Source organism: Musca domestica, unplaced genomic scaffold, assembly GCF_030504385.1.
Source record: "Musca domestica strain aabys unplaced genomic scaffold, Musca_domestica.polishedcontigs.V.1.1 3, whole genome shotgun sequence".
NCBI classification, from domain to species: domain Eukaryota; kingdom Metazoa; phylum Arthropoda; class Insecta; order Diptera; family Muscidae; genus Musca; species Musca domestica.
Window position 1 is genome coordinate 32,467,420 of NW_026712299.1, and position 14,714 is coordinate 32,482,133.

The 14,714-nt window shown below is 38.1% G+C and overlaps 1 protein-coding gene across 1 annotated transcript in view; it reads left to right on the forward strand.

Moving 5' to 3' along the window:
* LOC105261990 (protein diaphanous) overlaps positions 1 to 12,631 on the forward strand; it is a 30,752-nt gene extending 18,121 nt beyond the window's left edge. Inside the window, 7 exon segments of the mRNA XM_059124616.1 lie at positions 10,049 to 10,537; positions 10,540 to 11,967; positions 11,970 to 11,999; positions 12,069 to 12,209; positions 12,212 to 12,253; positions 12,256 to 12,327; positions 12,330 to 12,631. Coding sequence (XP_058980599.1) covers positions 10,049 to 10,537; positions 10,540 to 11,967; positions 11,970 to 11,999; positions 12,069 to 12,209; positions 12,212 to 12,253; positions 12,256 to 12,327; positions 12,330 to 12,616 — 2,489 coding nt within the window. The 3' untranslated portion in view covers positions 12,617 to 12,631.
* The last annotated feature ends 2,083 nt before the right edge of the window (positions 12,632 to 14,714 follow it).

A 14,714-nucleotide genomic window follows, 5' to 3' on the forward strand; every position in this document is an offset into this window, starting at 1 on the left:
CTCGCAAACGCCTTAATCCGGAACAGTTCTTGAAGTGCACCCACTCTCTGCATCCATTACATCGCACCGAGACAGATCTGTGGTGGATGACGTTCTGACAAACCGAGCAGAACCAAGGTCCGGGGTTTTCCTCAATCCCGGCACGGACCAATAAAATCCGGAGCAAGCATTCCGGGATATGCTGCTCCCAATGCAGAAAAATAAACAAACACAAACATGTACATACTGGGTTGGCAGCCGCTGGCCGAAACTGGAATCTTGTTGTTTCGGGTCAATCCGGTATCGTAGAACCCGCTGCCGTGGGATTGACCTCATTTTGTAACTATTCTTGGTGCGATGGTGCTGAGTCCTGTTGAAATGTCCAGGGTCTGCGGCCAAAATGTTTGCGTGCCCAAGGCGTTAATACTCCCTCCAGAATATTTTCGCGATAATATTCGGCATTTATTCTGATGCCACGGTCGATTAATAGAGCGGAGAGCGACCATCGGCTGTTATGGCGGCCCAAATCATAACCATGGCCGGCGCTTGAGTTCTGCTGACCAACCGAGGGTGCAGATTTTCACCTGACCTCTTTGGCAAGTAAACACGATCATTTTGTTTGTTTACAAACTGCTGGACAACGAAAGTTTTTTTTTTTTCACCGGAGAAAACCAAATTCGGCAGTTCACCACTTTCGGCCAAGCGAAGCAACTCTTTAGCTCTTTTGAGTCTATTTTCTTTGTGTTGCGGTGTAAGTTCTTGCACTTTTTGGAAATTCAATGGCTTTACCCCGAGCTCATTTTTCAATATTTGCCGAATGGAATATTGCGATACGTTCAGCGGCCACTGCGATGTGGGTTTCGATCAAGTCGCTTCTTTACTTTTCGAATGATTTCTGCTGATGTTGCTGTTTTCTTCCGTCCACTTCCTTGACGTCGGACTACGCTACCAGTATCACGGTAACGAGCGATGGTACGAGACACAAAAGATTTATTCACATTTAAATGCTGGAGTGCTCTAACGATAGTCACTTGTGGTTTTCCAGCCAAATGTATAGAAATCACACTGTCACGTTTGAATTCCATGACGAATAACTTTTTTTCTGGGAAATTCTCACCAAAATGCTTCTGTACGCTTGTAAAAAATATAATGAGCTCTCGCTGGAATAATTTTAACAGCTGCCATTATTGTCCATCTCCGAACTCAATCTAAGTTTGACAATAATATTACGATGTACGAAGTTTGGATCAAATCGGATACTCCCTTCGAGAGTTAACGTGCGCACCAGCCAGGCAGACAGACAGACAGACGCACGAACACCCTTAGATCGACTCCAAATGTCCTGAAATGGTTTTGGTCCAAAAGGACATAGGGTCTAAACCTGTTATTTCAACGAGGCACATTTTGGCCGTATCAAATGAATATACCCCCTGTAACCATATGGCTGAGGGTATAATGAGTGCCTGATTCATCAACGTCCAGACGAAACAGCTGAAGCTAGACTATTGAAATTTTGCATGTGGATCAATGTTGGTGGGTAGGGGTGAGACAAGGCTGGGTTTTTGTAAATTCGGACTAGAGGTGTACTAAAACGCACTACATTTCGTACCATTTGATATTTTGTAAACGGATGCAGCTACAACCTTGACATTTGGCATAAAAATTAAGTTTGGGAATTAGTGCTGATATAAGTAGGTGTTTTTTTGGAAAATTTGTATTTTGTGTAACAACTGATCTAAATGGTTCTAACTTCGGTACAATTTGGTTTCGCTTGAACTGACTGATCTGGAAATTTAGATTTTTGGTATTGGGTTCTCTGTTGGTGGGTAGGGTTATACTAAAGAGATGGGTTTGGAAATGCGTTCAGCAAGCGTACGTAAGGTACTAAATTTGGTATTGCGTAAACGGATATGCCTGAAATCTGATATTAGGCATTAGGATCACTGTTGGGTTAAGATTTGGAGGTGGATTTGGAAATACGTAATAAAAAGTACTAAATGGTACCAAATTTGGTATTGCGTGAAAGGATTGAGTTGGAAGTCTAAAATTTCGCATTAGGCGGTAGATTTGGAAATACGTACTAAAAAAAATGGGGTTGGTATATAGAATTTATTGATAATGGGGTCTCTGTAGGTACCTGGCATTGATTGATATTGAGGTCACTGTTGTTTACATGTGGAGACGTTGAAATTGTTTTGAAGAAAAGATTTGTGACCATTATGCAATGGTTTTACAAATATCCTCCTCGGTAAACTTCAAGATGAATGATTTGGAAGACTTTTTGGTGTAAAAAACTTTAAGGTGGACTTTTCGCTGACGAAATAGGGTAATATAATTTTTTTTTAATTATAAATTTTAACTATTTCGTATGGAAATGCAATAGCATGTCTTTATTTATTGATGCCCTTTAATGGAATAAGATATTACTTCAGAAGTTGGACAGGATTCAGCGAATTATACTTTCGAATCTCTTCTTAGCAATAAGGAAATCTTGAGTACCGAATGGAAACCACACAAAATTTCGTTAAAACATCATATATTCATGTCACTCCAGAGAAAATTTCAACCACAACCACGTCATTAACTTGCAGATCAAAGTAGGTTCAGATATTGCTATTCGATTCCTCAGCAGAAGCATAGCATATATATTTTTTTATTCTTAAAACGCCAATTGTCTCTCATTTTATCTGACCTTTCCTTGTTACAAACCATTTTTCACCTTTACATTACACCCTAATGTATGTACACACATATGCGGACAATGATATGAATGGAATATGTAAAACATATGTTGGCCATTGCGTCCCCTCTTCATACACGAACAGTTTACCGCCATTTTCAATGACCTTGACTTTTTATCGTCGAAATTGTATGTTTTTTTTTTTTAATTTATTTTTAAACCTCAAACTTGGAAAGAGAGCAATTGTGGCGAAAGAGAAGAGATTATGAGAAATAATTTAATAAGTGAGATATACTCGAAAGTCATAATTTTTTGATGTGATGGATGAAACGTGTTAATTCTATAAATATTTATATCTGAATGGATTTCTTTTTGTTTTCTGCAATCAGAATAAATATTTGAATGCTCAACAAGAAAGCGACAACTACGTTGTATTTTAAAATAGGTATTTTTCTATTATTCTCGGGTTATATGGAAAGCAGAAATAAGTACACGTTTGGTGGAATAAATTTGTGCATTTTTCCAGTTAACATGTGTGTTGGGAATTTTAGCAGAGTTAAGGAGGATGTGTATCAGTCGTAATTATAAATTATTGGAAATTGTTGTAATTTTTTTTATAAAAAAATAAAATAAATAAATAAAAATAAAAAAATAAATAAAAAAATGCGATTAAGGCTTCCTATTTTCTTTATTATTTTAATAATAACACTGTGCAACAAAATTTAATTTTTCCATAACTACGAGAAAAAATGTAGCAGATTATGGCAGATTATAGCAGAGTTACGGAGAAAGTGTATCAGTCGTAATTATAAATTATAGGAAACTGTTGTAATTTTTTATAAAAAAATAAAATAAAAAAATAAATAAAAAAATTGGCGATTAAGGCTTCCTATTTTCTTTATTATTTTAATAATAACACTGTGCAACAAAATTTAGTTTTTTCCAATAATTTCAGGGAAAATCCAGCAGATTGTGGAAGTAAAGCTAAAGCAAGTTAAAAAGTATTGGTCGGTTTTGTCGACAGTTGTATAATCCTCATCAAAGTCCGATTATTTAAATATATTTTGAATTCTGTTATGATTTTTCAAATTGTTGACCCTCTGTGGAGTAGGTTCTGAAGGAATGGGCCAATATTGTCCATTTCGTATCGGATCTAAATAAATATGATATAAATATTGCTACGTGCCAGGTTCGGACTATATCGACTACTTCCTTCACTTTATATGAGATATATGAAAATTTTTAGAGAATGTTAAAAAGTGTGTGAGGTTACCAGATATAGTCGACGGAAGTATTCCATTTTCATACTTCATCTAATACAGATAAAAATATTGTTATGGGCAAAATTACAAGAAAATCGAACAATTATATCCCATTTTTATGCAAAATCATAAATTCCACATTCATCTCAGGTTTCTGTCTAAGAGATATATTTAGATATAGCGAGTTGTAAAAAATCGCTGACTTGTTACACAAGTTATGACAGATAAAAGTATTGAAAATGTGTGGGTGAGGTACCAGAAGGTGTTCGCAGATACATATCATCTTCACAACAGATCTTGTGTTAGCAAAAATGTTTGCATGTGTGAAATTTGAAGAGAGTTGGATGCTTATTTCACTTTTTTTGAGTGTTTTGTTTTTCAAAATCTTGAACCCTATGTGGGGGAGGTTCGATCTCTACCATCTTTATAACAGATCTTGTATTGATGGAAATATTGGAATGTGCCAAGTCTGAATGGAATCGAATGTTAATTTCGCGTTTTATGAGTTTCATGGATATTCAAGATGTTGACCCTTTGTGGGGGAGGTAACGGAAGAAATGGTTCGATCTCTACCATCTCTATAACAGATCTTGTGTTGATAGAAATATTGAGATGTGCCAAATCTAAATGGAATCGGATGTTAGTTTCGCGCTTATGAGCATTATAAATATTCAAAATGTTGACCCTTTGTGAGGGAGGTGCCAGAAGGAGTGGACCAATATACTCCATTTACATTTACTTTACACCAGACTTTAGGTTAATAAATAAATTGTGATGTGTGTAATTTAAAGAGAAATAGACTCTTCACATTTTATAAGAGTTATAATTATTCAAAATTTTCACCCTTTGTGGTAGAGGTACTTGATGGAGTGGACCGAAATTGACCGAAATTTTCGCACCTGTCCTAGCTCTGACGCAAATATTAGGATTTGGAAAGATGGAGCAAAATCGGATTAACGTTTCTCTTTCTGTGCAGAAAATAAATGTTTTGAAAATTTCGACCTTCAGTGGACCGATATTGCCCATCTCCGAACTCGATCTAAGTTTGATAATAATATTACGACGTACCAAGTTTGTACCAAATCGGATAGTCCCTTCGAGAGTTATCGTGCGCACCAGCCAGCAGACATACGAATGGACGGACATTGCTAGTTCGATTCTAAATGTCCTGAAACGGATTTGGTCAAAAGAGACATAGGGTCTAAACCCCTTATTTCGATGAGGCATGTTTTGGCCCTATCAAATGATATATACCCTTTCTAGCCAGGGTATAACAAGTAAAAAGCGTTCAGTTAATTTCTGCCGACATTTTAATGAGGCAAAGAAAATCTTTAACAAGAAAAGTATCGAGATTCAATATTTGAACGAGGTCCATTTTTCATAATACAGTTAAAGTCATTCGTATGCCATAAAGTGGGCGGTTCCATTGTGTGGAGTCTGTACCACAAGGATTATCTATTGCAAATTTCGAATACCAAATTTGAAACAATTCCGTAATAAAAAATGACAAAGATCACCAAAAATCCGAATATACAGGGTGATATTGAAATTCCAAAAAGTGCAATAACTTACACCCCAACAGAAAGAAAATAGACTCAAAAGAGCTAAAGAGTTGCTTCGCTTGGCCAAAAGTGGTGAACTGCCGAATATGGTTTTCTTCGATGAAAAAATATTCGTTGTCCAGCAGTTTGTAAACAAATGAAAATGTGCACCTTCGGTTGGCCACCAGAACACAAGCGGCGGCCATGGTGATGGTGTGGGCCACCAAAACAGCCGATGGTCGCTCTCCGCTCGTATTAATTGACCGTGGCATTAGAATAAATGCCGACTATTATCGCGAAAATATTCTGGAGGGTGTATTAAGATCTTGGGCACGCAAACATTTTGGCCGCAGACCTTGGACATTCCAACAGGAGTCAGCACCATCGCACTCAGCACTCTCCACCCAAGAATGAAAGAATGGTTACAAAATGAGGTTCCTCGCTTCAATTCCAGCGCAAAATGGCCACCAAAATCTCCGAATACCAATCCATTGGACTATTGTGTCTTGAGTATTTTGGAAAGCAAAGTTGGCACTAAAAAATACCAAAATGTAGATCACCTCAAGCAAGCGCTTCACCGGGAATGGGCCAAAATACCGCAGAGAAATATTCGGGCAGCGTGTGACGGTTTCATTGGCCGTTTAAAAGGCCATAATTCTATTTCTATATTTTTTCTAAAATTTAATTTTTTCTAAAATTTTTGTTATTTTGGACATTTTTTGCTTTTATTCAATAAAATTTAAAAAAAAGTAAAAATTATGGCGTTTGACTTTGTTGCAGTTTTTTATCTCACCCTGTATATGGTCTATACAATTGCAACCAGTGCACTTCTGATAACATCTCTATTTTAAGAATATATTTTCGAATTTTACTTAAAATGGAAATGACACCAACCAGAGATAGCAAACAGAAAAACAACAAAAAACAATATCTCACACACACACACAAAGATTTACACACACCAAAACAGAAACCACCTAAGATATGACTAATATTGCAATCTGAGTATTTTCCATTTTTCGTTTTTTTTCCATTTGGAAGGGGTATAAAACGATAAGACTGCATTCACTGATATCTACCTGTTGTTGTGCCACTTAAAGCCTGTTAACACTTATTGATGGCTAGTGATGTCATAATATTCCGTTTTTACACACAATATGTACACATCATCATTTCAATTTCATATCTATAAAAGTTATTAAATGTGACGTTATTGCAATCTGCGTTGGTACTATTATTTGTAGAACCAATAAGCGACTTAGCTTACATAGAAAGTTCTTCTAACTGTCCGGTTCAAAGATCTCTCATTTAATTACAGGTACGATTATACTTTGTACCTTTTTCTAACAACCGATTGTTTGTGGTTAATCACGAGTTAGAAAATGCCATTCGTATTAAAAATATGTAATACTTCGTCAGCGAAAAGTCCACTCTTAACATTTAAGGTCGTGTTAGGCCTTTTTAGTACTCGAATGCACAATTTTTTCATTTTGACAAAATTTTTATACCCTCAGCCTCAGAGGGTATATATCATTTGATACGGCCAAAACATGCCTCATCGAAATAACGATTTTTGACCCTAGGTATTTTTGGACCAAATCCTTTTCAGGACATTTGGAGTCGATCTAGCGATGTTCGTCCGTCCGTCTGTCTGCCTGGTGTGTATGATAATTCTCGAAGGGAGAATCCAAACTTGGTCCATTGTAATATTATTGTCATCGAGTTCGGAGATGGGCAATATCGGTCCACTCCTTCTGGTACCTCCCCCCACAATATGTAGACATTTTCAAAAACAAGTTAAAGAGTATTTGTCGGTTTTGCCGATAGATGTATATCTTCAGCCAATGTACGATTACTTAAAATATTTTGACTTCTGTTATGATTATTCTAATGTTTAACCCCTTATGGAGTAGGTTCCGAAAGAATGGACCAATATAATCGGACCTAAATAAATATGATATAAATATTGCGACATGCCAGGTTTGGACTATATTAGTAACTTCCTTCTCTCTACATGACATATATGATAATTTTTAGAAAATGTTAATGTGCGTGACCTACCAGATATAGTCGATTGAATCATTCCATTTTCATGCTTCATCTAATACATATAAAAATAATGGTATGAGCAATATTACAAGAAAATCGAACATTTATATCCAATTTATTGAAAATCATAAATTCCATATTCCTCTCAGGTTTCTGGCAAAGAGAGATTTATTCAGATATAGCAAGTTGTAAAGAATCGCTGACTTGTTCCGCAAGTTATGACAGATAAAAATATTGAAAATTGTGACCCTTTGTGAATGAGGTACCATGTATGAGGAGCTCAGAGATATATATAATCTGCACAACAGGTATTGAATTAGCAAAAATGTTTGTATTTGTGAAATTTGAGAAGAGTTGGATGCTTATTTCGCTTTCTTTGAGCCTTTGTGGGGGAGGTACCAGAAGGAGTGGACCGATATTACCCATCTTCACGACAGATCTTTTGTTAGTGAAAATAATGGGATGTGTGAAATATAAAGAAAACCTGATGCTTATTTCGGATTTTATAAACGTTTTGGCTATTCACAAATTTGACCCTTTGTGGGGTACCAGGTACCAGAAGGACTTGATGGAGTGGACCGATATTTTTCATTTTTGCACCTGACCTAGAACTGACGCAAATATTATGAAATGCAAAGTTGGAGCAAAATCGGATTATTGCTTCTCTTTCTGTGCAGAAATTTTGACTCTTTGTGGAAGAGGTACTTGATGGAGTGGGCCGATATTGTCCATTTTCGCACCTGATGTAGCACTGATAGTAATATTAGGATTTGCAAAGTTGAAGCAAAATCGGACTATCGTTTCTTTTTCGGTGCAAAATATTTTTTGAAAATTTCGACCCTTTGTGGGAGAGGTACCAGAAGGAACGGACCGATATACTGCACCCTAACACCAGACCTTGGGTTGATAAAAATATTGTGGTGTGTGAAATTTCAAGACAATTATTTTTTGTGGTGGAGGTACTTGATGGAGTGGACCGACATTGTCCATTTTCGCACCTGACGTAGCACTGACGCAAATATTAGGATTTGCAAAGTTGGAGTAAAATCGGATTATCTTTTGTCTTTCTGTGTAGAAAATATATATATTTTTGGAAATTTCGACATTTTGTGTGGGAGGTACCAGAGGGAGTGGACGGATAAATTTTATTTTCACACCAGACCTTGGGTAAAAAAAAAATATTGAGATGTGTACAATTTGAAGATAATCGTACTTTTACATCACATTTTATAAGAGTTGTAATTATTTATTAATTTATTTATTGTATTCAAGGTTTGCGTGCACAAGGCTTTATTACACCCTCCAGAATATTTTCGCGATAATATTCGTCATTTATTCTGACCATCGGCTGTTATGGCGGCCCACACCATCTCCATTACCATGGCCGGCGCTTGAGTTCTGGTGACCAACCGAAGGTGCACATTCTCAGCTGACCTCTTTGTCAAGTAAACACGATCGTTTTGTTTGTTTACAAACAGCTGGACAACGAATGTTTTCTCATCGGAGAAAACCAAATTCGGCAGTTCACCACTTTCGGCCAAGCGAAGCAACTCTTTAGCTCTTTTGAGTCTAATTTTTTTCTGTTGCGATGTAAGTTCTTGCACTTTTTGGAATTTAAATGGCTTTACCCCGAGCTCATTTTTCATTATTAGCGGAATGGAATAATGCGATATGTTCAGCTCACGAGCCATTTTTCGGCCACTGCGATGCGGATTTCTATCAAGTCGCTTGTTTACTTTTCGAACCATTTCTGCTGATGTTGCTGTTTTCTTCCGTCCACTTCCTTGACGTCGGGATACGCTACCAGTATCACGGTAATGAGCGATAGTACGAGACACAAAAGAATTCTGGAGTGCTCTAACGATAGCCACTTGTGGTTTTCCAGCCAAATATAACGATATCACGCTTGATTTCCATTACGAATAACATTTTTTCTGGAAAATTCTCACCAAAATGCTTTTGTACGCTTGTAAACAATATAATGAGCTGTAACTGGAATAATTTTAACAGCTGTCGGACGAGTGGCTTAGAAATTAAAGCAGTCTGAAGTTGGTAGCAGTTTTTCATCTCACCCTGTATGTATAGATACAGAAGATATCCGCCATTCATGTATCATGAAGGTCTCTCAGAAATTTGAAATATATTAGATATATTCAGAAGAATATTGAATGGTCGAACTTGACTATATTACTTTGATTGAGTAATCCCATCAAGAGAAGCACATCAGGTTGGACCTGGACTTGCCTTTCCGGTGGGCTAATCCTTTTCACACCAGAACGTAAAAATACAAATATAGTGGATTCCATTAAGGAGTTTTTTTTTTGTCAAAAATTAAAAAATAAATCAAGGATATGATCCACCGTGAAATTGTGACCAACTCAAATTTTTGATCAGTTTTGTATTTCTGAATAAAGATATTAAAATTATTATATACTAAGTCCACCTAAAAACAACATCGATATCATCAGTTCATGGAAAATATATATTTTTATCTCCCACTTCAACTTTACTAACGTTTTTCAATCTTTTTCCCGTAGGTAAAAATTCCCTCGAACATCGTGCCAATTCGAAATTCGAAAAACCTCTCGACTACATTGAGTACCTGCGAAATGGCGAACACAGTGAACCAAAAATCTATGCCTGCCTGGAAAGTTTACGTGTTGCACTCACAAATAATCCACTGTCGTGGATTAAGGAATTCGGAGAGGATGGCATCGATGAGATTATCAATTTGATGCGACGCTGTAAAAAGGAACGAACCTTGGATCGCATCGAACTGGAATGCATACGTTGCCTCAAGGCCATAATGAATAATACATGGGGATTAAATTTGGTCCTAACGCCAGATCAACATACGGTTGTATTGCTACTGGCACAATCGCTTGATCCCCGCAAGGTGACCACAATGTGTGAGGCTGTAAAGCTATTGGCCTCATTCTGTTTGGTACCCGAACGCAACGGCTATGACAAGGTTCTGAGGGCCATTACAACGGCAGCCTCAACATCGTACAAATCAAGTGAACGCTTCGGCCCATTGTCGACTCGCTGTTCATATCGGAAAAATATGATCCGCGTCGTGAGTTGGCCTGTCACAGTTTGATTTTCATCAATACCCTCACAAACACCCCCAGCGACTTAAATTTCCGCCTCCATCTGCGCTGTGAAATCATGCGTATGGGTCTGTACGCGAAATTCGACGACTTCAAGAACATGGTGGAGGCGAGCAACAATGACTCGCTGAAACAACATTTTAAGATTTTCAATGAGATACGTGAGGACGATTTCGAGGAGTTTATCCAGCGATTCGACAATGTCATCTATAATATGGATGATGTGACGGACTGCTTTGAGGTTGTGAAGAATTTAGTTACCGATACACCTGCAGAACCCTACTTCCTGTCGATAATGCAGCATTTGCTGTACATTCGCGATGACTTCTACTACCGGCCAGCCTATTATCAATTGATCGAGGAGTGCATATCGCAAATTGTCTTTCACAAAGGTTACTGTGATCCGAATTTCGAAAATCGAAATTTCAATATCGATACCTCATTGCTGTTGGATGATATCGTGGAAAAGACGAAGGCCAAAGAGTCGCAACGTGCCGAAGAGTATGAGAAGAAAATCGAGCAATTGGAAAATGCCAAACAGGAGGCTGAAGCCAAGGTTGCGCTGTTGGAGGAGAAAATCAAAGATATGGAGAAGAATGGTATTGCGGCTCCATCGCCAAGTAAACTGCCGAAGGTGAATATTCCCATGCCACCACCGCCGCCAGGAGGAGCAAGAATGCCAGCACCGCCACCACCACCTCCTCCACCGGGTATGGGAGGGGGTCCGGGCGGTCCACCACCTCCGCCACCACCAATGCCCGGTATGGGTGGTATACGTGGTCCACCACCGCCACCTATGCCTGGCATGGGTGGTCCTCCTCCACCTCCCATGCCGGGTATGGCCGGAGGTCCGCGACCACCACCAATGATGATGCCCATGGCGCCAGTCTTGCCACATGGCCTTAAACCCAAAAAGAAATGGGAAGTAAAGAATCCCATGAAACGTGCCAATTGGAAAGCCATTGTCCCACAAAAGATGTCGGACAAATCATTTTGGGTCAAGTGTGAAGAGGATAAACTGGCCTCCGATGATTTGCTTGCCGAACTTGCTATTAAATTCTCCTCCAAACCCATCAAAAAGGATCAAAAGGATAGCGTCGATAAGCCATCTACGCTGACCAAGAAGACAATTGATTTGCGTGTTTTGGATGGTAAATCGGCCCAGAATTTGTTGATTCTTTTGGGTGGCTCCCTCAAGCATTTGTCCTATGAACAAATCAAGATATGTCTTTTACGCTGTGATACCGATATTTTGTCTTCCAATATTCTGCAACAATTGATACAATATCTACCGCCTCCAGAGCAATTGAAACGTTTGCAAGAAATCAAGGCCAAGGGAGAACCACTACGCCCATCGAACAGTTTGCAGCGACAATAGGTGAGGCATTCATTCCACTTCAATAACAGCTGAAGTCAATGTTAATTTATTGATCTCTTTATTTTTCAGGTGAAATTAAACGTCTCTCGCCACGTTTGCATAATCTCAACTTTAAGCTAACCTTTAACGACATGGTCCAAGACATCAAGCCAGACATTGTGGCCGGCACCGCGGCCTGTGAAGAGGTGCGCAATAGCAAGAAATTCTCCAAATTCTAGAACTAATACTGCTCATGGGCAATTACATGAATTCGGGCTCAAGAATGAATTGGCGTACGGTTTTGAAATTTCCTATCTGACAAAATTGACAAACACCAAGGATACCGAAAATAACACACACTGCTACACTATTTGGTCGATGTGGTGGAAAAGAAATTCCCCGATGCCCTGACATTCTACGATGATATGTCACATGTCGATAAAGCGTCTCGAGTCAATTTGGATACAATACAAAAATCGATGCGACAAATGAATTCAGCCGTTAAAAATCTAGAAACCGATTTACAAAATAACAAAGTGCCACAATGTGAGGATGATAAGTTTGCGGAAGTAATGAGTAAATTTGCGGGCGGATGTCGACAGCAAGTGGATGTGTTGGGTAAGTGGATTAGTGGCTAAGTTTAACTTTCACTCATAAACTTAAGCTAAGTTGATTAAATAGAGAGAATAGAGACAGGAAAATAGAATATAAAGAAAAATATATAGGAAGGAAATAGAAGGAATGTTGGATGTATGTGGAAAGTTATAATATTGTAAAATTATTTGTCCCTGTAACTGTCTTCCTGGCGTTAAGTTTTTTTGTAGGTCTTTGCAAATTCTTCTTATTTAGTCTTTAAGAAACGCTTATTTGGCTAAAAAAAATAAAAAAAATATTAGGATCACTCTCTATTATTTATGAGGAAGGGAGCTTTCAAAGCCACAATTTTGTTTATACTTATTGAAAGGACATCCCAGAGAGAGTATTCTCATCGCTGCTGTGAAAATCCAATTACACTTTGCGCAAAATTCAATTGTTTCCATAATTACATGAAAACATGCAGTAGATTATGAATGTAGAGTTAAAAAAGAATACACTTATATCGGCGTTTTGAAAGTTTACATCGCAAAGTGCAAGTTCCCCCTCATCTACAATGTTTGGATAAAAACTTCTTCAAATACTTATATTTTAGGTATTAGGTATGTTAATAAGGCAAAGGGGTCTTCTTGGTTTTTAAAAAAATTATTAGTTTTTAATCCCTTTGTCATATACCTCAAAATTGTTTGTTATATTCCTCAGAGTATGTCAAACCTCTAAGTCTTTTCTAAACGCAAGAAATTCATAAAAATTAAAAAAGAAACACATTTAAGATTTAAAGACGTGCTTCATATAAGTTTATGCAAAATACTCCTTCAACGCATAACTTTAGGAGAATGACGTTAAAGACAACAATGTAGGGTGAGATAAAAAACTGCAACAAAGTCAAACGCCATAATTTTTACATTTTTTTTATTTTATTTTATTTTTTTTTTTTTGAATGAAAATGAAATTTTAGAATAAGTTTAGATTTATTCGAATTGGTCAGCTTTGGCACGAATTATGGCCTTCAAACGGCCAATGATACCGTCACACGCTGCCCGAATGTTGCTCTGCGGTATTTTGGCCCCTTCCCGGCGAAGCGCTTGCTTGGGGTGATCGACACTTTTTGGTGCCAATCTTGAATTTCCAAATTACTCCAGACACAATAGTCCAACAGATTGGTATCCGGAGATTTTGATGGCCATTGTGCGCTGGAAATTCAGCGAGCAACCTCATTTTGTAACCAACCATTCTTGGTTGGCGCGTACTGAGTGCGATGGTGCTGAGTCCTGTTGGAATGTCCAAGGTTTGCGGCCAAAATGTTTGCGTGCCCAAGGCTTTAATACACCCTCCAGAATATTTTCGCGATAAAATTCGGCATTTATTTTGATACCACGGTAAATTAATACGAGCGGAGAGCGACCATCGGTTGTTATGGCGGCCCACGCCATCACCATGGCCGGCGCTTAGGTTCTGGTGGCCAACCGAAGGTGCACATTTTCAGCTGACCTCTTCGGCAAGTAAGCACGATCATTTTGTTTGTTTACAAACTGCTAGACACGAATGTTTCTCATCGGAGAAAAACCAAATTCGACAGTTCACCACTTTCGGCCAAGCGAAACAACTCTTTAGCTCTTTTTAGTCTATTTTCTTTCTGTTGCGGTGTAAGTTCTTGCACTTTTTGGAATTTCAATGGCGTTACCCCGAGCTCATTTTTCAATATTTGACAAATGGAATATTGCGATATATTCAGCTCACGAGCCATTTTTTCGGCCACTGCGACGCGGGTTTCGATAAAGTCGCTTCTTTACTTTCGAACCATTTCTGCTGATGTTGCTGTTTTCTTCCGCCACTTCCTTGACGTCGGGCTACGCTACCAGTATTACGATAACGAGCAATGGCACGAGACCACAAAAGATTATTCACATTTAAATGCTGGAGTGCTCTAATGATAGCCACTTGTGGTTTTCCAGCCAAATATAAAGAAATCACACTATCACGCTTGAATTCCATGACGAATAACTTTTTTTGTGGAAAATTCTCACCAAGATGCTATTGTACACTTGTAAAGCATATAATGAGCTGTCACTGGAATAATTTTAACCGATGTCGGACGAGTGGCTTAGAAATGACAGCAATCTGAAGTTGGTTGCAGTTTTT